This window comes from Elephas maximus, chromosome 17 (assembly GCF_024166365.1).
Source record: "Elephas maximus indicus isolate mEleMax1 chromosome 17, mEleMax1 primary haplotype, whole genome shotgun sequence".
NCBI lineage: Eukaryota > Metazoa > Chordata > Mammalia > Proboscidea > Elephantidae > Elephas > Elephas maximus.
Genome location: NC_064835.1, coordinates 71,329,651 through 71,354,087, shown reverse-complemented (window position 1 = coordinate 71,354,087; position 24,437 = coordinate 71,329,651). Strand labels below are relative to the sequence as shown.

The 24,437-nt window shown below is 40.8% G+C and overlaps 1 protein-coding gene across 2 annotated transcripts in view; it reads right to left on the bottom strand.

Moving 5' to 3' along the window:
• The window catches only part of SPRED2 (sprouty related EVH1 domain containing 2), a 127,451-nt gene that overhangs the window by 27,604 nt on the left and 75,410 nt on the right, over positions 1-24,437 (bottom strand). For both annotated transcript variants that reach the window (XM_049857373.1, XM_049857374.1), the window contains exon 2: positions 6,306-6,483. In XM_049857373.1, coding sequence (XP_049713330.1) covers positions 6,306-6,483 — 178 coding nt within the window. The remainder of the gene's footprint in view (positions 1-6,305; positions 6,484-24,437) is intronic.

Here is a 24,437-nt window from a genome sequence, read left to right as displayed (position 1 = left end):
CCAAGTTTTGCATTGAACACAATGACATCTTGTTAATTTAGATTAATTGAGGGGAAGGAGCAAAGGCCTGCTTAAATAAGTATAAATTTAGAAAGTATCTTTAAATTAGTATAAATTTCAAGAATACATCTAGCAAGCAGAAATTAAGTGCTGCCTAATAAATGTTCCCTAACTTAATTAAGTTGATGAGAATAATCAAATTGGCATATCAAATAGCAGTCCCAAGCAGTTAACTTTATTACACTGTATTAAAAGCGGACAACAGTGTCCTCACACATTCTATTTATAATGAAATTCCTTATTATGGCCATTTTTCCCCTAAGAATAGTGCAGTGATTAAATGTCAGCCCAGCCCCATTCCAAACCGGGGAAATCCAAATAACCAAGGCTTTAACTAACAAATGTTCATCTATTTTAGAATTTATTAGTCTCAATTCAAAGTCTCAAAATAAACGGTTTTGTAAAAATGAAGACTTTGAGTTTCTTCTTATTTTTAGGGTGAAAAAAAAATTAAGCCTTTGGTTAATATTTTCCAAGGCACATTTTCTTAGAAAGTTTAAGTGAAAATAAGTTCAGCCACCTAAATTTTGTGAGGAAGGAAAATCAGAAACCACCTCTGAAACAAAATGACATCATTACAGGTCTCAGTTCAACAAGAAAAACGAAAAGGGTCAGATTCTTTAACCTTCATATCAAGTGTCTAGTGAAGTTTTGGCAAACATGCAGTCAGGCACTGATTTAAAACTTGAGAAAGGCTTTGTAAAATATCTTTTAAAATGAGATGCATGGGAAGGAAAAAACAAAAAAATGCTCAAAAAACTCAGGTGATTACATTCCTTTTGGAGGCTTAAAACATTTTACACAAGAAATACATCTTGTAAAAGATTTAAATAGTTTAGATGAATATGTAAAAGGCCCCATTTCACTCATCCCTAACCCTTAGCTCCTCTCCATTTCCAGTTACCCACTGTGGGTGTGGGGAACACTATACCCGTTCTCTTATCTGTGGCTTCTTTATACATAAATGTGTTCGTGTGTATGCCTAAAAGCAGCTGTCCTGGTAACTTGTTCTGCAGTTTGCCTTTTACTTTCCTTAAAACCACGTGTCTTGGGGTCCCAGGAAGGTAAAGGATTCTTTTTAAAGGCTGCGTACTATTCCTCAGTAGCGATTTATGTGTTTATTCATCCATTCTCTGTACCAATGGGCATTTAGGCTGTTTCTAATTGGTCATTTTTACAGAAATGCAACAATGAACATCCTCACACATTAGCAGTTCTCAAGGTGTGGTCTGTAGACCCCTGAAGTGCTCCCCACCCCAGACCCTTTCAGGGAGTCCAGGCTGATAAAAATATTTTTATAATAAGAAGAAGACATCGTTGTCTTTTTCCCTGGGTTGACATTGGCGCTGATGGCTAAAAGGAATGGTGGATAAAACTGCTGTCGCACATAGCAGGCAGTGGCACCAAACAGTACTAAAAGTTGTTAGATTCTTCACCATCACACAAAGTAAAACAATGCGAGCTTTATTTAGGGAAGTCCTTATGAAGCAGTACAAATCATTTTACTAAATCTTGACCATTAAGTGATGCCTTTTGAGTGCTGAAAAGGAAAACGCATACTTGGGTTCTCCTATCTGCCTCTGCGTTCAACTTACGGCAATATATTGCTTTGGTTGAAGAATCTGAAGAAAATCTAGCTTTGTACAAATATGTGCTCGGAAAAGGGAGAAAAGGGTATTTTTAATAGTGACGGTTGTCTCAAGGAAAAGGGGTTGTGTGATCATTTTGGTTGTGAGTTGAACTAACTGCATTTTCATGGATCACCATTTTTATTTGAAAGAATGGCTGAGAGACCAACTATGGTTAGTCATACTGAGGTGTCTGGCAGCCATTTTCTTGAGAACGAACAAAATGAGCCTGTCACTTCAAGGAAAACAACTGGTGGTATTTACTGCCAATAAAAAAAAACGTGAACTTTCAAGTGAAAATTATAATTTTGGATCGCTTCCTAACACAAACTTTTCTGATGAGATCAGTGGTGATATTAGGAAATGTGATTTTTTGATTTTGTAGACTGAAATGTGTCAACATTTGGAAAATCTGCATAACTCAGTAAACCAATATTTTCCAAGTGAATAATGCATGATGTTACAAAGTAAGCCGTGAGTAAAAAGCCACTCAAAGCGAAAGATGAACCAGTGGGTTTTAATGTAACAGAGTCTCAGAAGTTCACTGAGGTGGTTTCAGATTCCATATTCCACATTTAAGAAACTGCCACGGTGGAGGTTTGGTGTAGTATCGAAGAAAAATACCTATAATTATCTAAAAAGGCTTATTAAAATAATGCTTCTTTCTCCAACAACTTATCTGGGCAAGGCTGGATTTTCCTCATCTATTTTAACGAAAACAATATATCAAAATAGATGGAAAGCAGAAATAGATATTAGAATCTAGCTATTTTCCACTAAGCCTGATATTAAAGAGATTTGTAAAACTGTAAAATAATGCCACCCTTCTAATTATTTTCTGGAAAAACAGTTATAATGTTACTTTTCATGGAAATTGCATCTACATTAACAATATTGTCAAATTAAGAAATTGAAAAAAATTTCAATTTAATTTCTAACATGATAAATACTAATAGCTATAACCCATAAAGACAAAACCTCTTTGGGGTCCTCGATAATTTTTTTAGAGTGTGAAGGGGTCTAAAACATTTGTGAACCATTAATGTACGGTTTAATGTACACAAATCTTGTGTCTAAGTCTATTTCTATAGGGTAGGGGTCTAGACATGGAACTGCCTGATTTAAAAAAAAAAAAGTACACACATTTCAAATTAATGTCCTGCCAAACTGCCTTTCAAAGATAGCTTTGCCAGTGAAACGCTCGGGAAATGTGTATGAAAACGCCTGCTGACCCGCAGATGGGCAGCAAGTGAAAATCATCAGCCTTTTAGATTTGGGGATTAATCTTCATAAGCTGGCTTCTCACATACTTTGTTTAAAGAGTAAAAATCCTTTAATCCACATAAGGTAAGATTCAATTCAAAAACGATTTTTTTAATTTACATATAATTGCTCAGGAAAACTGTCCCCCAACTTACAAAAAAAACTATGTTCCAAGTAACACCTGTGAATGGATGTCTGCAATACAGACTTTCCCACAAAAACCATGGCAGTAAAGTTCACAGGACTCAACATATAGTAATAATAATAAAAATAAAAAAAGTAGCTAAATTTTAGAACTGTACGACGTTGGAAAACTATTGACAGAACTGTCTCTATCAGAAAGAGCACTTCCCACCCTAGCTGCAATGCTGGGAACTCTGATGTCATCTACCACTGTACAGCACAAATGATTCTACCTTTCGCGTGCCACTCCACCTTTTAGAGGGGGCTCCCTCAACAACCCACCCCATTTGCACAGCTCCCATCTGGGCTTATACCCTCCAGTGGACAGAACTATTGCACTATAGAAGCTTGGAGGCCAAAAGTGTGGCATCATGGAGTGAAAACGGAACAGGATTGAGGGATGGAGTGATGCAGAAACATGATGGGGGAAGAGGCACACATTTAGGAGGGCACCATCCTCGTAACCATCTTGCAATAAACAAGAGAAGCTAATCTACAACTCCAGGGAGGTGACAGAGAGCAAGGACTGTATGCAGAGTTAATATACAGGGACCAGGCTTTGGCTTCACATGGGTTCCAATGCTGGCTCTGCCCATGACTGCAGGCCCTAGACTGAGGGAGTGGCAAACTCAGTTTCCCCATCTACAAAGTGGGGATAATAATATCTCCCTCCTTTTGAATGCTACAGAAATTTAATTGAAATTATTTATGTAAAGGGCCTTGAACAAAATGGTAGAAGTTTGTTTGCATTATGAACTCTGTACAAACCAGTGCTAAGACATAAATTAATAAATTTGTAAAATATGGGGCTGAATTAGACAATCTAAAGGGCCATTTTAGGTTGAAACATTCTGTGACAAACCATAGAAACCATGAGAAAAATAGCTCTAAATATATATAACCTTCCAGGTAAGACAATCTGCTAACATAGAAATAATAACAACAACAAAAAATTCCTATGAAAACGTTTGGAGAAAAAGAACTCCAACTAAAATAAAAAGACAAACAACAGACTGTAAAAATATATTTGTGGCAAATATGGTTGATGAGGATTAATATCTTTATTACACAATAGGGCACACATTGCAAGGAGGAAAATAAGTCCCCAAAAGGTAGATATGCAAAGAGCATTAACAAGTAACTCACAGTTACAACTGTTTAACAAATGGATAAACATTGGACCTCACCAGTAACAACAATAGGGTGCCACTGTTGCTCTATCAGAGCCCTGGTGGTGCAGTGGTTAAGAGCCCAGCAGCTAACTAAAAGGTCAGCAATTCAAATTCATCAGAAACCCTACTGGGCAGTTCTACTCTGTCGACCTGATGGCCGTGCCAGAGGGTCTATTAAGACACTATTCATAATACTGGGGGGAAAAAAGGAAAGGCCCTCAATGCTTGACACTAAGAATGTGGTCATATACACAACAAAACATCAACCTGTATCAGCAACATGGAAAAGTCTTATGAGAATGTTAAGGTAAAACAAGAGATATACTAAACTGTTTACAAACCCTGACTGTAACTGTGTAAAAGTAAAAACATGCACAAGGAAATACATTAAAGGCAAAAGATGGCTGAGCTTGTGCAATTGTGGCTCAGTTTTGGGGTCAGAGTGACAGGGTTTAAAAAACCAGTCCCAGGCCCCCAAGTTTTGTTACCAAGGACAAGTAAGGAATCGTTCTGAATCTTAATTTTTTCAATTATACTTATTCAAGTTGCTGTAGGGATACTCACGAAAGGGCTAGCATTGTTCTCAGCCCATCCTAATAAGTGCTAGATAAATGGTAGTTACTTTACTTTTCATTGGTAGTGTGGTTACATCATGTTTACTGTGAATGTTTTATAAGCAAAAGTGATTTACTCATGTTGACTGTCATGTGGGAAATTTCCTGAATAGACATTTAACAGTGCGTTGTATTCTCCACTTTAAATTTTCAAACATGAATCAAGTGTAAAAACAGCATTTCCGTCAACCCATATATAAACCCTGTTGCGGTCAAGTTGATTTCGACTCATAGCGACCCTACAGGACTGAGTAGAACTGCTCCGTAGGGTTTCCAAGGAGCGGCTGGTGGATTTGAACTGCTGACCTTTTAGTTAAGAGCCGAGCTGTTAATTACTGTGCCACCAGGGCTCCAACCTATTATATAACATTTTAAAAATTGTCCTCATCTATTTTGTAAAATTTTTAAACTATAAAAAGTGGTAGCAAAAGATTGAATTTGCACATTTAAGACAGAAACTCCCACAGATGCCCTAGTAAGGGTCTCAGGGTAACATCAACCTATTCCTGTGGTATCTCTGCATTTTCTCAGTGAGATTCTGTACCATCCTTCATGTGCTAAATCAGCTGATGGCGTTTGAGTACACATGCCATGATCAAATACAGATAGTAGTACTGTTCTTCCAGGCTCATGGCCACTAATTTAAAATAGACTTGGAACATTCAATTTTCCTTTGTATCATGGCCTCCTTCATAACAAAAAAACCCCAGACATTTACGTCCCTTCATGAGATCGTATGTTATGAACTATCAGCCCCTGCCCCTCACCCATGTGGGATAATGATTACTCTCCAAAGTATTTATTTATGAGGATGTATGATTATTTATAGAAGTGTGAAACCACTACTTTTTATTACTTATCTTTTTTCAAAAATATTTTATTCACTAGTTTATGAGAGAAAAGCTACAGTGTCCTTTAGAGAGTTATATAGAAGTAACCAAATATCAGACGACACCCCGCCTTTGCATTTTACCTTTCCTCAACCCAAACCTGCATGGCACGCTCCATGAACAGACCCTGCATTTTAAAAATGCTGACTTCACTGCTCAGTACAAAGTGATTCATAATAAAGAACAAACTTTTGTTCTGAGTACCTTGTACAGTTGACAGAAAAAAAAAAGACACCTTAATTAATCAAAGAACCAAACAAGAGAGTCACATATCCTGCTTCTGAGCATCTCAGTTTTATGATGCGTGGTAAAAAGACTTCACTGAAAAGTGAGGGCTATGTTTTGGAATTGGGCGCCAGCTCCAGAGGTCTAAATTTTGAAGCTTTTGCAAGAGTCTGAAGTCAGAGGAAGAAGGGGGGAGGGAATAACCTAAGGGAAGAGGGTTGTAATTCAACGTAAAGAAATCAGTTGTTACTTTAACGTGTCTGCCATTACCAGTTTGTCTTTCTGTCGTTCACCATGGATGAGAAAGCCGCTGCGTCCATTGCCTTCCGGATGCATGACCTTACAGACCCCGACGCGACTGATCCCGCCTCCTTCCTGTGGGAACCATCCCCCGCTGGAGTCATCTCTGGTCATAACCACAGCCTTGACACGCACAATATAGCTGTCACTAAAACGACAACAAGAAGAATGGGGCATGACAATGGTCTGGTAGCTGCAGAACACGTTTGATAAGTGCAAGAACCACTAGCCAGCACTCTCCTGGCCTCCGCAGAAGAAAATCTGTGCCTGGTGGTAACCCGAAAAGGTAGCCCACCTCAACTTTGGGGGGAAAAACCCCAACTTAAATTCAATATAAACTACATTAAAAAAAAAAAAGATATCAAGTAATTAAAAAATATTTTGGGAATCTTCAAAGGTAGATGCAAATTTTTCATGTTGAGATCCAAGTCTGTAGGCATAATGTCCTTCAGTTTCTAGGTATAAGTATTAATAAAACAAACGCGCTGATCTCTGGTATCTTCAAGTTAGGAAAGACAAATATATTAAGAGGATATTACAACTTCAAACCTTCATTTACAATGAACGATCAAGGCTTAACATTTCATAAAGCCAGTCATCTTCTGATTCAGCCTAAGAATATGATAATCCACTTGCAAATCACAAATTGATCATGCAATTGTCTGCATAGGTTGGAAAATATGTCCATTCAAATACCCTTTGCACACCCCGTCTTCTGTTTATGGTTTTATTTTTTCTAGTCTAAACTTCAATTTCGCAATAAGTTCCTTCTCACATTTGCCAAAATCTCTTTTCTCCTCCAGAGACCAACTCTAGCCTCTTTTCAATGTTCATCACATTTTGGGAAATTTATTTGGATTTTCAGCCAGGCCATTAAATTCTCACTTGCTATTTTCTTTCTTTGGATACAATTCCTTTTTCACTCATTCAAACATATATTCATGTCTTCTCTATGCCAGGCACTGGATTCTAGAGAAACACAAATGCAGAGTGACACAGGCCCCCTTGGTTGCTCAGGCTTCAAGGGAAGGCCTCCCCAACCCGTGCTCAGAGCCTGGCCACCACAATCTGCCCCACACCCCTGCTCACCTCACTCACCACAAGAAGCCAACGCCACCAGACTGTCCTTTACCCCTACAGTTCACCTCCCACTCAACTGGGGAACACCATTTCCCTTACTTCCTCATCCTCTCCTATGACCATCCCTTTCACTTTCTTAATCTAAATGACTACCTCCCTCTCCCTGGGTCTCTGTGGCCCACTCATATGGGGCTGCTGTCTCTCCCACATCCCTTCCCACAGAGCCTAGACATGGGGTAGTGTACTCATCTTGCTGCAGACTATTTGCCCTCCCTCCAGTTCCTCTGATGCTTGTACACCTGACCTCACTGCCCACTACCCTTCTTTGTTTCAGTCTTCTACACACTTCTGGATCACTTCCCCTCAGTCCTTGAAAAGATTACCAACCTCTTGTCTCTAGGCTCACTGTCTCTCCAGCTCTTCACCATTACCTCTGTCAAGATTCTCGGTTATTTCATTATTTACACAAAGGACGCTTCCAATTTCTTGGACTCTCAGTTCATGGAACTCCTCTATTTCAATGACTTTGTCTTATATCCAACCTTAGTCATACATGCCCAGGGTCACACTCTTGAACTTGTCAATATCAACATCGGTACCACCTCTTTAAAGTGTTCAAAAGCAAAGATGTCACTTTGAGGACTAAGGTGTGCCTGACCCAAGTCATAATATTTTCAATCACCTCTTACGCATGTGAAAGCTGGGCAATGAAAAGGGAAAACAGAAGAACCGAGGCACTCTAATTGGGATGTTGGCAACAAATACTGAATATACCATGGCCTGCCAGAAGAACAAACAAATCTGCCTTGGAAGAAGTACAGCCAGAATGCTCCTTAGAAGTAAGGATGGTGAGACTTTGTCTCACATACTTTGGACATGTTATCAGGAGGGACCAGTCCCTGGAGAAGGACATCATGCTTGGTAAAATAAAGGGTCAGCGAAAAAGAGGAAGACCTTCAATGAGATGGACTGCACTGTGGTTGCAACAACGGGCTCAAACATAGCAATGATTGTAAGGATAGTGCCGCAGGATTGGGCAACATTTCATTCTATTATACATGAGGTCACTGAGTCAGAACTGACTTGACAGCACCTAACAACAACAACCACCACCTCTACAATCTCATTTTTAAGCATTCTAGTCTCTAACTACCACCTCCTAACTTTGCAGCTCATTCCCTCCAGACTCTAATAATGTTTCAGCCACATTTTTCCTGTTCCCCAAGCCCTTGATTCTCACCCCAACTTAAATTCCATGGTCTAATGGTCTATCACAACACTCCTTTGCACTCTTTCCTTACTGTAATTGCCTGACAAAACCCCAACCTCTGTTAAATTGTATTATTGGCTTACTCCCTGCCTCCACACAGGAAGTTGAACATGGTTAGAGAAAAACCCCCCACTACTAAAGTCATAAGCACTAATCCACAGTGTCACCTGGAATTCTGCTATACTTCCCTGGTCCGTCCCTAAGAAGACTACTCCACATGTCCCCCCACTTCCTCCCTCACAAGATGATGGATAAGTGTTCCTTCATTTCCCTGAGAAAACAGACATAAGCAGAAAGAACTTGCACCTGCACCCTTCACCATGCCTACTACTCTGTACCAATAGTTTGCCTTTCCTTCTGTAATTGTGGATAAACAATCCATAATCCAGGCTCAGGCCAACTCCTCCATGTAAATACCTTCTACGTGCTAAAAAAAAAAAAAACAGACCCCAAATTCACAGTTCCAACCCAGACCTCTTCCCTAAGCTCCAGACCAGTAAAACCAACTGCCTATGTGATTTCTCTGCTTGGGTGTCTAATAGGCATCTCAATCAACATGTTTCAGATTAGGCTCTTGATTTCAATCCCTTTCCATCCTACTAGTTTTCCCTTTGAAATATATCCAGAAGCCACTTTTCATGACCTCCACTGACACTGCCCTAACCCCAGCTGCCATCATCTCTCATTTAGATTATTCCAGTAGCCTAACTGGCCTCCTTATTTCCATGCTTGCCCTACTTTCCCAGAAAACAGAAAATTCAGCCAGATTATGACTCTCTACTCAAACAAACCATCCAGTAGCTTCCTATATAACTCTGAGTAAAAATAAAAATCTGAATAGTATCTACTAGTCTTCTCCTCACTCATTCTACTTCAGTCCCATTGGACTCCTTGATGGCCTTCCATACTAGACATATGCCTAGCCCAGGGCCTTTGCACTTGCTATTTCCTCTACTTAGAATGTCATTCCCTGTTCTCCCAAATACCCATTAGGTTCATTCTCTTATTTCATTTAGGTCTCTGTCTCAGGTCATTTCATCAGAGAAGATGCCCTAAGCGGCACCCTCTACCTCTTTTAAATCTTTTACCCCGCTTTGTTTTTCTATGTGCTACTCAATTAACACCTGCCCTATTACATATTTGTTTGCCTACTTTCCCCAACTAGAATGTAAACTCCACAAAAATAGAGACTTTGGCTTTTTTGTTCACTGTTATATCTCTAGAGCCTAGAATGGTGTCTTTTGTACGTAGTTGGTTGTGGAATAAATGGGTTAAATATACAATGTAAAGAGGTTTACAAAATGATTTCTAACTAACAGAATCCTTGAGAAAATACAAAGTGCTCAACTGTCTTTTGCTTATGAACCACAAACAGCTTAACCAGGATAAGGGTAAAGACCACCTTCTCATTAACAGGAAAATCAAATAAAATCACACGTTGCCCATGTAGATGGCTTCTATCACTAATCTGTTCATTTCAGGGTTCAACACGCATATTCCTTTGGATCCTAGAGATTAATTAAAAACATTTTATAATAAAACCATGAAGAATATCCATGGTTTTATTTTTTCCTGTCGTTGTTCTGTGCTGTCGAGTTGATTTCGACTCATAGAGACCCTTTATGACAGAGTAGAACTGCCCGGTAGAGTTTCGTAGGGTGTAATCTCATGGCAACAGATTGCCGGGTCTTTTCTCCAGTGGAGTGGCTGGTGAGTCTGAATTGTGACCTTTTGGTTGGCAACAAGTGCTTAACCATTGTACCACCTGGGCTCCTACACGCCACTTATTCCAGAAAAGTTAGAGTCCTCAGGGTATGGAATTCCCCAGTGTAAAATATAGCTTTCCCAAATCTTCCACCAGCATACTAGGGGTTCATCCCAACAGGAAATCACCAAGATGAAGAAGTGAAATGCTACACACCTCTTGTTGAAACATGCTTTTACTTTTTTTGTCTTGCAGCTGGGTGCCGTTTTCCCTTCCTTTGAGAGGAGTAAGTAAACATGAAATGGGGAAGTTTGCATTACTTATGTTAGTGCAGCAGACTTATTTCCTAAAAGTACTTATTTATTGAAGATTAAAAATGTATATATATATCCTACTGCCTGGCCTTCAGATGACAAGGGCTGCTTTAACTTTGGCCTTGGCTTGCAGTCTGAAGCATTCTCCTTCCTGCCTGGATTCCTCTTACACCCCTTTCTGAGGGCACGTACTTGTCTAAGATGGTGTGTGTGTGTGTGTGTAGCAACAACCCCGCCGGCCAGCATTAACCCCGGCATCTGGCTATACTTGTCTACAATGGGGTGTGTGTGTGTGTGTGTGTGTGTAGCAACAACCCCACGGGCCGGCATTAATCCAGGCATCTGGCTATTTAAAACAAGGCAGGGGGATAAAGTACTGCACTAAAAGCTGAGGAGGATGTCTGGATAATCCAGCTGCATGGCCACATGCCAACTGCTTCCTATCTGTGGTGTATTTACATTACCAGGCACTTCACCCCCTCCGCAGAACAGAAATGACAATAAACTCTCCTACCAAAAAGGTATAAAGGAGGAACTCCTTTCTCACCTTCCCTCCCCAACTTTCTGGAAAAAATTAAACAACATCTGTTTAATACAGATGTGGGGTTTGGTTGTTGGTGGTGGTGGGGCGGAGAAGGAAGAGCCGGGCAAATTAGTTTTTTAATATGCACAAGGAAAATGCTGCTGGTATGCCTTTAGGAAAAAAAAAATTTTTTTTTAATGCTATCATTGTCAAAAATAACAATTAAAAAAAAAAGCTCCTGAAAGTGCCAACATGTGACCTTTGTAAAAACAGCACTTGCTCTGTGATCACTCTACGTGCAAAAACCAAAAACCCCACTGTCGTCGATTCCAACTCATAGCGACCCTATAGGACAGAGTAGAACTGCCCTATATGGTTTCTAAGGAGCACCGGTATATTTAAACTGCCGACTGTTTGGTTAGCAGGCATAGCTCTTAACCACTGTGCCACCAGGGCTCCCAACATGCAAAAGAGGTAGCGGTATCCTTCGTTAGGATAGGGAGCACAATACCAAAACTAGATGCTTATTCCAATGGGACACAGCAACAGCAGGTTTTAGGTCTCCAGTCTTTCAGTTCTTCCTTCTCTCCAGATTTGAGGCAGACCCTGGCTGGGCCACTTTCCAGGAGTAAAGGAACTGTAGGCGGTGACTATTGGGCAGCACCGTGCCTGTGAAGAATGTGTGCCTCAGAGCCAGCCAGGTCAGAAGTGCCCCGACCTCCTCAATAGCTGGAGAGACCTTCCTGAGTTTCAATTTCCTCATTTGCAAAATGAGGAGAGGCTCTACCTTACTGAGCCATCCGGAGGGCTAAAAGCAGTAACAGAGGTCAAGTGCCTGATACAGAGAAGCTTGAGAAATTGTAGCTATCATTATATTTTTGCTGAAAGACTGACTCTGAGTACAAAGACTGGTCCTCTAAGTACCAGCCTGCCTGGACACTGAAGAGTGGTTTTCTAGAATGCCCACCTTTTTTTTGCGGTCGGACATGGACTGGCAGGGAAGCTGTCAGGCCCCTGCCAGGAGGAGAAAGTTCCAGATGGATTTCCAGCAATTATCAATAGAAGTCAGATTTTCAAAGACCCGGTTTGATTTCTACATCTCAGGCACACCTGTAGGGGAGAATAATTCCATCTGCCATCTGTGAACTAGCCCTATGCTGCCGGAAATTCCTGCCCCAATTTCCCACCCACCTCGGTTTTCTTTCAGGGAGGTAGCCTGGGACATTTACATCCCCCGTTAAAATGTCCCCACTCCCCTCACTGACAGCCCTTATCTGATTACAGGACTCCTTTATCTCTCCATTATCCTAAACATTAGATCCACTTCCTCCCAGCCCTCTTTTCCACCCTTCTCCACTTCACCAGACCTTGAGAGGGATTAGCCAAGAGCCCAGCCTCTCCAGCTCTCGCCTACAGCCAGGACACCACCCAGACGCCAGCTGAGCCAAATATAACAACACCGAGTCCTCCAGGGGAGCCAGCACAGGCGCTTTATTTTAATCAGCTCCCCTCATCTTCCTTGTGCCCATAAACTTATAAAGGCTCTTCAATTTCATCAGATTTATGTCTATATAAAATGTTATATATGTGTATACGAAATATATATGTCTAGGCATCTTTAAAAAAAAAAAACAACATATTTCAGCACAATCAAATGGGCTGAGAACCAAGATATCGGTCATGTTCTATCTGTTACGTTGGATAGTGATTTCGTTGGTGCTCATTGTATTAAGTATCAAATACTTCACAATTTTTTTTAAGCATATTGCCTGTGTTTTAGAAATTTATATATTCTGAATTTTATGAGCAAGCAAAGTCACACATAAAATAGCTTTATGTGTGGGGTTAACTAAAGGTGGAATACGTGTTCTCAACTGCTTAACATCATAGGAAATAAGGCCTCTCTATGAACTACCAAAATGGGTGTCATTTGTGCGATGAGGCCCTTATAAGAAAACAGTGGTAAGACAAGTCCACTAATTCTCACTGAAGAAAGACTTGACTGCAAAGATATAAGATCTGGTGATAGCAAGTTTAGCCAAAGGCACCAACTCTCCTCTCGAACCCCGAAGGACAGGCACTGTGCACCAGAGAAGGAAGATGTTTCCAGAACATTACAGATTTTCTTCATGAAGTGGACTGGTTTGCATAATAACAGATTTGGGAAAGCTAGGAAGTAGCATAAAATCACTTAAGGCTTCCCTACAGTTATTCAACAATAGTGAAATCAGCCATAAAGTGCACTTGAAGGAGTCTGCAAAACTGCCCTACCCCAATACTAGTAAAAGAATCCATGTACTTGAACAAGAAACCAGTGACTTGTAGCCATGGAGCTGCCTTTTACTAATGGCAACCCCACCTGTGCGTCAGAGCAGGATTGTGCTCCACAGGCTTTCAGTGGCTGATTTTTTAGTAGTAAACTGCCAGGTCTTTCTTCCAAGGAGCTTCTGGGAGAACTCAAACTTCCAACCTTTCCATTAGCAGCCATGAGTGTTAACCATTTGCACCATCCAGAGACTGCACTATGCTAGTGACCAGATTCACCAAGAGAAGAAAAGTAGACTCTTCAGTCCAATCTTTTTTTTATTTTTGCTTTCTTTCTTTTATATCTAAAGATATATATATATATATTTTTTTTTTTCCTGGTGAAAATATATACAACCAAACATACACCCATGCAACAATTTCTACCTGTACAACTCAATGGTAATGGTTACTTCGCATTGTATCACCATTCTCACTGTGTCTGCCCATACAGTTTCACCAGCTTAGGCTCTTTGCCCCTCAAAGTTCTGATCTGTACTTTAAGTTACTGTTGCTATTTTGATCTCATATAAACCAATAAAAAAACCAAATCCACTGCTGTTGAGTCACGGTGACACTATAGGACAGAGCAGAACTGCCCCACAGGGTTACCAAGGCTGTAAATCTTTACAGAAGCAGGCTGTCTCATCTTTCTCCTGCGGGATGGCTGGTGGGTTCAAACCACCGACCTTTCGATTAGCAGCCAAGCACTCTAACCACTGCACCACCAGGGCTCTGATCTCATATAGTTAATCCTTTAAAAGGGCACAAAGCTTAAGGCAAACATTATTAATTTATTGAGCTAAACTATCATTTAGTTTCAAAATGACTTCATGGGATAGTTTCAGTTCAAGGTTTAAAAGTTGTTTCTAGGCAGTAGATTCGGGGGTTCCTCCAGTTTCAATGTATCCAGCAAGTCCAGTTTTCAATAAGAATTTGAAGTTCACTTTCACAATTTTACCCCTTTTGATCAAGGTCCAGCTATTGGCCCGGGACACCCTGCTAACTTAGAACTGAAGCTACTCCCAAAGTCTACCTTTTAGCCAAAGATTAGACAGATGTATAAAACAAACAATAACACACATGAGGAACATGCTTCTTAATTCAATCAAGTATAAATGGACAACACCTGCCCAAAAGCAAAGTCGAGAAGGCAGGGACAGAAAAACTAGACAAATGGACACAGGGAGCCCCGGGTGGAAAGGGGGAGAGCATTGTGGGGATTGCAACCAATGTCACAGAACAATTTGTGTATAAAAATTTTGAGTAAGAAACTAATTTGTGCTGTAAACTTTCACTTAAGTACAATGAAATTATTAAAAAAAACAAACAAGTAACATCAGCTAGCTAAAACTGGTCTAAGAACATTCCTAAAAATCTAATTAGCCAAATCCTTCCAGAAATTAAACCATCAAAATGACATTATAGCACACTTAAAAATTTTATTTACAGAGTTAAGGAGCAATTATCCCAAATATCAGTATGTCCTGAGGGTTTCCCTTCTCAGAGAGATAAGAATTAGATATGGTGCTATAAAGAAAATTCAAATTGTCGCAGATATATTTTGAGAAATGCTATTTCCTAATTCCCTCCCCTCACACACACACAAAAAAACCCAAACCCACTGCCATCGAGTCGATTCCAACTCATAGTGACTCTATAGGACAGCCCAGAACTGCCCCACAGGATTTCCGTGGACTGGCTGGTGGATCCAAACTGCCGACCTTTTGGTCAGCAGCTGAGTTCTTAACCACTGTGCCTCCAGGACTCCAAATAAGCAAAAAAGAAAAGACCCATCTATTGAGTCCTAGCCAGGCACCATCCATTCTTCTGGTCTCATGGAGGTAGTAGTTCATGGAGGCAATCTGACCTGCAGTCCACTTCCTTCTCTGACTCCTGGGTCCCCGTCCTCCTCTGTTGCTCCAGTTGTATCTTGGATGGCTGCTTGCAAGCTTTTAAAACCCCAAGCACTACACAACTACAGTCCAATCTTCACTGTGTCCCCGCTTTTCTGAGCTGCCACAGCTAATCTTGCCCATGAAGAATAATCCCCTCCCCCAGAGCATCACAACATACCTTTCACTATTAAGAGCACCATTTTACATACTGAATTATCATATGCCTTCAAGTTGATTCTGACTCATAGTGACTCTATATGACAGAGTAGAACTGCCCCATAGGGTTTTCTGGGCTGCAATTTTTATGAAAGCAGATTGCCAGGCCTCTTCTTCAGAGGAGCCGCTGATGGGCTTGAACCACCGACCTTTTGGTCAGCAGCCGAGTGCTTAACCACTGTGCACCAGGGCTCCACATACCGAATAAATGTTGGTAAAAGTAACACGTTTTATCTTCATGATCAATTTAAGCATATATTTTTAATGATATGTAATGAGTTTCCAGGAACGGAGTCCCAATTTATAACATGGGGGTACTTGCCTTACAGTGACTCAGAAGCGACTGTCATCCAGGAAGCAATGAGGCTGGAAGCCAGGGATCCTGCTTGCAGGGCAGTAGCCCCAGTGGGGGTGCACTATTGCACTCCCCTCCTTCACTATCTGCTGGGCTCAGAATCTGTGAAGGAAGCCTCTAGAAAATGTTTTAGGAATTCCCACCTTAGTCTTGTATCTCAAGGCTGTGTTGTAAGGCCACTAGAGCCCTGTGTGTCCAAGCTCTACCCTCACCCAGGAAGGGATGGCCTGGGGCATGTCCATTCTCATCCTCACATGCCACCAACAGGCCCAGCATCTTTGTTGTTGATGCTGCCCAGCTACACTGAAGTATATAAACACATCTCCTCGCCCACACGCCATCCTCCTGTACGTATAATAGAAGGGGTGGAGCCATTTTCTCCATCATCATGAAAGACACTGCCAGCACAATATCTGAAATATCAATGACTATGAAATTCAATTATTTGTAAGTCATTCTTGAGAACTAACCGTAGCAAGTTAAATTTATGAGATGCACCCCTAATTTTTTATTTTCCTATTGAAATTTTAATATGGAAATATTCCTTTTAGAATAACTACGGTAAACTATTTTTTTTATAAGCTAGTGCTCCTATCTTTTTAAAATATATGCCCATACCTTGTTTAACACACAGTGCTGATTCGGCAAACTATTTGCTTCTAAAATATTTGCCCTTAAATTATAATGCACTGTAAATATACATATTCTCCAATCTCCCCAGAGCTACTTTATCCGTTTTTTCAGGCAACTAGGCAATGTGTCCTGCTTGTTCTCGGCACCCGGCCGGCAAATGTCCTTGGGATTGGTCGCTCTGCTGGGCTGTCCCAAGTCGGGGGGCCGGACAGTGTGCTGTTCACCACAATCTGGACTCTTTTTATTTGCTACTGTGTCTCATCACCCATAAACAAAAAACCCATTGCTGTCGAGTTGATTCCGACTTATAGCAACCCTAAACGACAGAGTGGAACTACCCTGGGTTTCCCAGAAGCGGCTGGTGGAGTCAAACGCCAACCTTCTGGTTAGCCCTCAAGCTCTTAGCCACTGCGCCAGCAGGGTTCCTCATGACCCATAACAGCCCAAAAGAAGAGAATGTACCAAGGTCACAAAGGAACAAAGATCAAGCTTGGAAGTTAAGACACGTAAGCTTCACAGAGGCTTAGGAGGCCTCTGAGGAAATACAAGCAGCCAATTAGGGATCCTGTGACATTCCTGCAGCCTGGGAGGACAGAAAGAAAGTTCTAGTGAGCTAAAAAAACTTATGGCAGAGCCAAGTCAGAGCTTCTGGTAGCTCCCGTCTGCCCCTCTCTCCCCAGTGAAAGCCCCAATTCTAGGGACAAATCTTCATGTACTGTGTATGAATAGGAGGTGGTGAAGCCCAGGGCAGTGCCCAGCCAGGCTCGAAATTACCTTATAAAGCAGTTTCCTTTTCAGTAAAGTTTACGAAGTTGCATTAGATTCATTCTGTGCTATGTTTTAAACGTAATTTTTAATTTAATGTTTAAGCTTTTATCTCCTTTAGTTTCAACAAGCATCTCCTTCATGGGAAAAGAGTGATTCAGTTGGATTCTGCTTATATTGCTCTCAATTTTTTTTTTAAATCTTTTGTAAAAATGGCATTTGTTGATTTTACTTAATATATTAAATGTCTTAAGGACTGAGCCATAGGTATCTTTTTCAAAAAAGACTTACCAACATTTAAATTCAGAACTTCAATTCAGAAACCACAAGAACATACAGTATTCATGATGACTGATCACTCATAATTGGGGCACAATCCAGATAAAGGCATTAGGGCTGGTCAGCCAATGCACAACCTAAAACCAAAAAGCCGGGGAGTTTTAAATCCAGGCGATGGTGTCTGCTGAAGTAAATCTTAAGCTTCAGCACCTGAAAAGGCAATCTGAGAAGTTGTGTCTAAGGCAGATTTTTAAATGGCTCTTTGGCAACTCTCCCTGTGTCAATACAACTCTCCTGAACAAGTACCTCATGAGGTGAGTAATGCACCCAACCAGGGTGGATAAAGGTCGGCTGAGAGTTGAGGTCAAGCCTGGGAGACACGCAGAACGGCCTGGAAGCTTGTTTAGTGTGTGAGATGCAATATCAACAAAGAAAGTAACTATTTTTTCTTGAAATATAGAAACTATTTTCTCTAATCTCTACTGATGGCAAGAAATTATCATTGTCCCACCCTGGAGACCTAGAGAACCAGAAGTCTCTGAGCAGTTACCCCTTAAATCCTATGTGGGTTACCTGGTCAATCACTTCGTTGTTGTAGTCAGTTGCAGTTAAGTTGGCTCTGATCATGGTGAACCCATGGACAACAAGGCAAACACTGACTGGCCCTGGTGCCATCTTCATGATCATTGGGATGCTCTAATCCAGTGTTGCAGCCACCGTATATTCTCAACCTAGGGGCTCACCTTTCAGGACTATATTGGACAGTAATCTGTTGTAACCCAGAAGGTTTTCATGGGCTAATTTTCAGAAGTAGATTTGCCAGGCCTTTCTTTCTAGTCTGGAAGCTCTGCTGAAATTGGCCCACGATGGGTGACCCTGTTGGTATTTGGAATACTGGTGGTGTGACTCCCAGCATCACAGCAACACACAAGCCAGCACAGCACAGCAAACCGGCAGGCGGGCGGCAGGGTCAATCACTTAGGACCTCTGTAGCTTCATCCGTTAACTATCTATAGAGTGGACAATTTAATACTAGGCTCTGGAATGCATTTTATATTATTTTTGAGCTTTAAAAAACTGGCTCCAAAAAATTAAACAATACTGCCCTACAACAACAACAACAGAAACCCTTAGATTTGAAAGTATATGTAATGTAATTTTACAAATCTCACTAATATTTTAAGATCAGTTCAAACGTTTTAAGGAACTATGGTAAGATTTTATCCCAACAATTCATTAAGCATTCAAGGAATCTACTGGAGATTTGAGTTTTTGTCAAAATCACCCAAACACCTTTGACATGAGCAAACTACTTAAAAAAAACAAAACAAAGCTATTTTATTCACATCAAAATAGAATAAATTTACTTCTTAAAGAGTGAATGGGTTCTGTCCTTTAAGAGCTGGAGTTTCAGGGTGATTTACACAGCATGAAGCGGGGACGAGGGAGCCCTGGGAGGTGGAAGGCCAAAGTCTGAATCTCCGGACATGATTGTGCTTTTATTGCCTGCTTTACAGCTTATGGGATGAAGCTGGAGTTCAGTGGAGTTCATAATTAATCAGGATCAAAGGATTAGCACCTTAAATAAAATAACCTGCCCCCAAAGAACCTTCTCTTCTTTCCTATCTTTTACTCCAAAAGCAATTATTTTCTTTGACCTTCTCTCTGTTTTACATCCCCTTCCAAAAGTGGTATTTACGATCCACATTTAAACCCCCAAAGGCCAGCTAATGGAAATGTTAGATTACTAAACAAAATTAAGTCTCGTCCACATTAAAGTGTATATACAATAGAAAAACTGGTACTTCAAAACACAAATGCCAAAGGAGTTGTTTGAAGTTAATAATCTTCAATTTAGTTCTTTAAATTGTAGTGCTTGAACTTCTGTGTCCGACTTTCTCAGAATATTCTTCCTTTCTTATTACATTGGGAAAAAAGGAAGAGGGTGCTTAATGATCTACATACGGAAATGGTGAGGGGGAATGGCACTGACACCAACGTATAAAAAAATAACATGGAGCCTTGATGGAGAGAGGAATGGGTATGTGCGTGATAAAACAATTATTGTTGTTAATTGCTACTGAGTCAGCTCTAACTCATGGTGACCTTATGTATAACAGAACAAAATATTGCCTAGTCCAGCGCCACCTTCGTGATTATTCATATGTTTGAGTCCGTTGTTGTTGCTGCTGTGTCAATCCATCTCAGTGAGGTTTCCCTTGTTTTCACAGGCCTTTCACTTTACCAAACGTGATGTCCTGTTCTAGTGATCAGTTTTTCCTGATGATGCGTTCAAAGCAAGTGAGTCCAAGTCTCACCAGCCTCCCTTTTAAGGAACATTCTGGTTGTATCATAGCAAAATGCTAATTATGGGCTCTATGTGGGTGTTGACTCTACAAGTCTTTCAACTTTCAACATCGGAAAACTTTGAAAATACAACGTTGGAGGGGAAAATTTGTTGGTGTTATATTCAAAATTAAGATCAACACTAAACCCAGAAGATGCTGATAATGGTACTGGAAAGTGGTTACTTCTCACGTAATCCATAGGACACATTTCCCATTTTTGACTTCCCACCTCCCCCTAAAAGCAAACCATGGTCAAAGGTCAGGAAATTACCGAACTACCTTACCACCAAATTCTAAACCTACAAAATCCTTTTATAAGCCAACGTTTGATAAAACCTGTTCTCAAACAAAAGGAGGTGATAATTTGGCCCACAGGGAGGAAGAAAAGTCAGACTGTCATGCTAGCAATAGGTTGACAGGCTTTTAAAAGCCTCATTGCTTATATTCCTGACAGATCCATTGGACACAGATGCCCTTTTAAAAAAAAAAAAAAATTTAGGTGGCAAGAATTACCAATTCATTTAGTTATTTCTTTTCTAGGATTCTGCCACCCCTTCTCATTAGAGATGGAAAGCTACACACACACACACACACACACACACACACACACACATACAAAGCACATTCAAGGCATTTGTTCTCCCTGAAGAATTCTGGACTGCTTCATCATTTTCCAAGTAGACAGAGAAAATGGAGGTGGGCCTGAAGGTAAGGCTTAAGTCTTCAGTTATGACTACTGTACTGTAGGGCACTGTACTGAAAAGCCACACAAACAAGTTAGCTATGTACTTCTCATGCTAGAAAGAATCGCAGAATCCATCTACTCTAGGCTCCTCACTCAGATGGAAAAATTAAAATCCCAACTGGAGAAGGGATTTGTTCAAGATCACTGATATTAGGGATGGATTAAGAAACAGTCTCTGCACCCCCGCCTTCCCTGCTCCCCCCTTGCCACATTCTAAAAAAATGTTTTCATTTGTTTGCTAAAATGTTTCAAAATACCTCTCTAAAGTGAAAATGTATTCAAATTTTATCATATATGCAATTCCCATCAAAAAATTGTGCAGTGAACTTTTATTCTGACAAGATGACACTTTTTAAAAAAGGTTTTCATTATGGTTAAAAGATATATAACGAAGAGCTTGTGCCATTTTAAGCATTTTTATGTGTACGATCCAGTGACATTAATTAACATTCATCCCGTTAACACAGCCATCATCACCAGCCATTTCCAAACGTTTTTCATCATTCCAAACAGAAACATGGTACCCCCTTAAGCGATAACCCCCTACTCCCTTCTCCTCCCAGCCCCTGGTAATCATCAATAAACTTTCACCTCTCTGCATTTGCCTATTCTAGATCTTTAGTATCAGTGGGATCACACAATATTTGTTTTTTTTGTGTCTGACTTCATTCACTCAGTATTTTTCAAGGTTCATCCATATTACAGAATGTAGAAGAACTTTATTTCTCTTTATGGCTGAATAATATTTCATTGTATGGATATACCATATTTTGTTTATCCATTCATCTGCTGATAGACACTGGGGTTGTTTCCACCTTTTGGCTACTGCAAATATTGCTGCAATGAACATTAGCGTGCCAGTATCTGAGTCCGTTTCCAAGTCTTTTGCATATACACAGTAAAGCTTGTGAACGCCAGAACCCGTGTAAGGCGGAAACCTGTCCAAGGAGGAAAACTCAAATAGTTTCCACTAAGAGAGACAACAGAAAACTGGTGACTGCATCCTGTCAAAGGCAGAAAACTTCAGAGACCTGGAAAAACAAGGCAGACCTGTTGAGTTCCAGCTCTCAGAGGGTTCACTGTATCCAGGAGTCTGTCACTTTTATTTTTTTAAAGGGCCTTGTGTTGTGGCCAAGGCCCCCATATCCAAGCTAGGTGCTCTAGAGGACATAAGAGATGTTATTCTCATTGGTCTATTCAAATTTATTGGGTAAGCAAACAAACGTCAATGGACTCACAAGGAGAAATGGAGAAGCAACACAGCGGGGCTGGGGACTGGGTAGTCCTACTCATTTCGGCAAAGTTTCACACCAACAGAGGCAATCCTCTTTATTATTTTTCTCCATCTGTCGGTGTAACTAGTGCCCTAGGTCAAGAAGCCTAGCCTCTATCACATATCTCCCTCTCACTCCTGGCTGCGATACCCCAGACTCTTATTACTGAGCCCCACTTTCCTCATACGTAAAATGAGCAACGGGCTAAATCACCTTTGAGGTTCCTTCTTTTCACTTTGTGTTAAAAAATGGTCTTTAAGTCCCTTAGCTATGCCACGTCGTTGTTTTAGGTGCCGTCGAGTCTATTTCAAGTCATGGTGGCCCCTTGTGACAGAGCAGAGCTGCCTCCTAGGCTTTCTAGGCTGTGATCTTTAATGGCAGCAGATCGCCAGGACCTTCTGCAGAGCCAGCCTTTTGGTTAGCAGCTGAGTGCTCAACCGTTGCGCTGCTGTGCCGAAGGGCTTAGCAAACGTAAACCACCAAAATATTCTACAAAAGCAGATCACAAAACTTTCGGCAGTAAAATGCAACTGAAAACATCTTCGGATTTGAAAAAAAAAAAAAAAAACTTGAAACCACAAAGGCCTGAAACTATGACAAACCAGTATGTTCTTTCAGTGTGTTATGAAATTATAAAGCTCCCAGGAGTGAAACTGGTTTATCAAAGAATTTTGAAAAAGCAAGACCTGATTACGCACCCACAAATGTGAGCTTCTCTTTGGCCACATGAAAGGAAACCCCAGCCATATTTATGGGACAACTAGGGGCAAAGAAAAGGAGATGAGAGATCTGTCCTTTGTCTCGCAAACAGTTCATCTTCATCCTACAAGGTTTATCAACCGCCTCAAGACAGACGCTTCAGTACAATCTTCACTACATTCAGAGAGAGAAAAAACATTAGGGAAAGGTAAAGCAGCAGCTGCTGCTAAACTTAAAAATGGGAGAAGCGTTGATTGCAGACCTTTGATCAAGCAATTCCGTGTGCTCTGAGCTGTATGCTAGGGTTAGGGGTCCAGGGTACCTCAATGAGACAAATGAGTCCTGGTCCAAAAGTTCTCTTGTAAAACCAATTGTTTGAAACTAGAATGTATTTTCCCTACAGGCAAAACATAAAATGGTGAGTGGTGGAACTTCCTATCACTCCCATGAAAGCTTAATCAGTTCTTAAAATACCTAAATCAATTATATTCCCAAATGTTTTAAGGGCCCCCCCAACAGTTTCTTTAACAGAAGCCTCTTTCTCCACCTCCAAGAGGAGCTGCCAGTTCTGTTGCTGGGTTTTGGCCTTGAGTTTTCCTATCTGGGTGTGGGGTCAGGGAGAGAGTAAGCAAGAAGGAATTCTCTAATTCATGATTTAGGCTTCATTTTGGGGTCTCTGGAATTTGGCACCACTGGATCTTGAATGGAGTCCCTGGGTGATACAAATGGTTAAACATTTGGCTACTAACCAAAAGGTTGGTGGTTTGAATCCACCCAGGGGCACCTCAGAAGAAAGGCCTGGTGATCTATATACTTCTGAAAGAGCACAGTCATCGGCACACTGTTCTGTTCTGATACACATGGGGTTGCCATGAATCAGAATCAACTTGATGGCAACTTGGTTTGGTTTTTTGATTTAGATCTTGAGTGGCTCCAAAAAGAGCCAGCCTAATTATTCGGTAAAAAGACTAAGAAATCTTAACACCTAAACAAGCAGCAGACTGACAAAAACTAAGCTCTTAAGTACCCAAACTCAAAATGACTTGTTTAAATGTAAACATCAGTATCAATGCTATAGTTTACAACTTCCAAGTAAGTTTCACTGGGGAATGGTCCTTTTCTTTTAGGGTCCCAATGACTGCTGGTGAGCAATGATAAAGGCAGGAAGAGGGCAAGCTTCAGACTCACAGGATAATCACGATGGAGTAGATTCATGACTAGCTGACCTCCACAACTACACAGAGGGACAGGATTTGACCAACTGCAACTTCCTTCCACCTTATAACAGAGCCGTCTACTCAGCACATCTGCTTCCATTAAATACTTTCCTGCCATAAAGAACTGAGCAGTACGAAGACTGTGTAGGGCAACTAGCAACCAAGCTTGCTCACGGTTTTAACCCGAGTGTATTAAAATACTTTTTTTTTTCTCATTTATAAGAGAGTATTTTAGGTTGCCTTGGTGGTGCAGTGGTTAAGCACTCCCAAGTGTTAATTAAAAGGTCGGCAGTTCGAACCCACCTGCCACTCTGTGGGAGAAAGATGTGGTAGTCTGCTTCTTAAAGATTTACAGCCCTGAAAACCCTGTGGGACAGTTCTACTCTGTCCTATAGGGTCACTATGAGTCAGAATGGACTTGATGGCAATGGTTTAGTTTTTTTTTTGGACTCTAGGCTGAGGTATTTGATTGAAAAA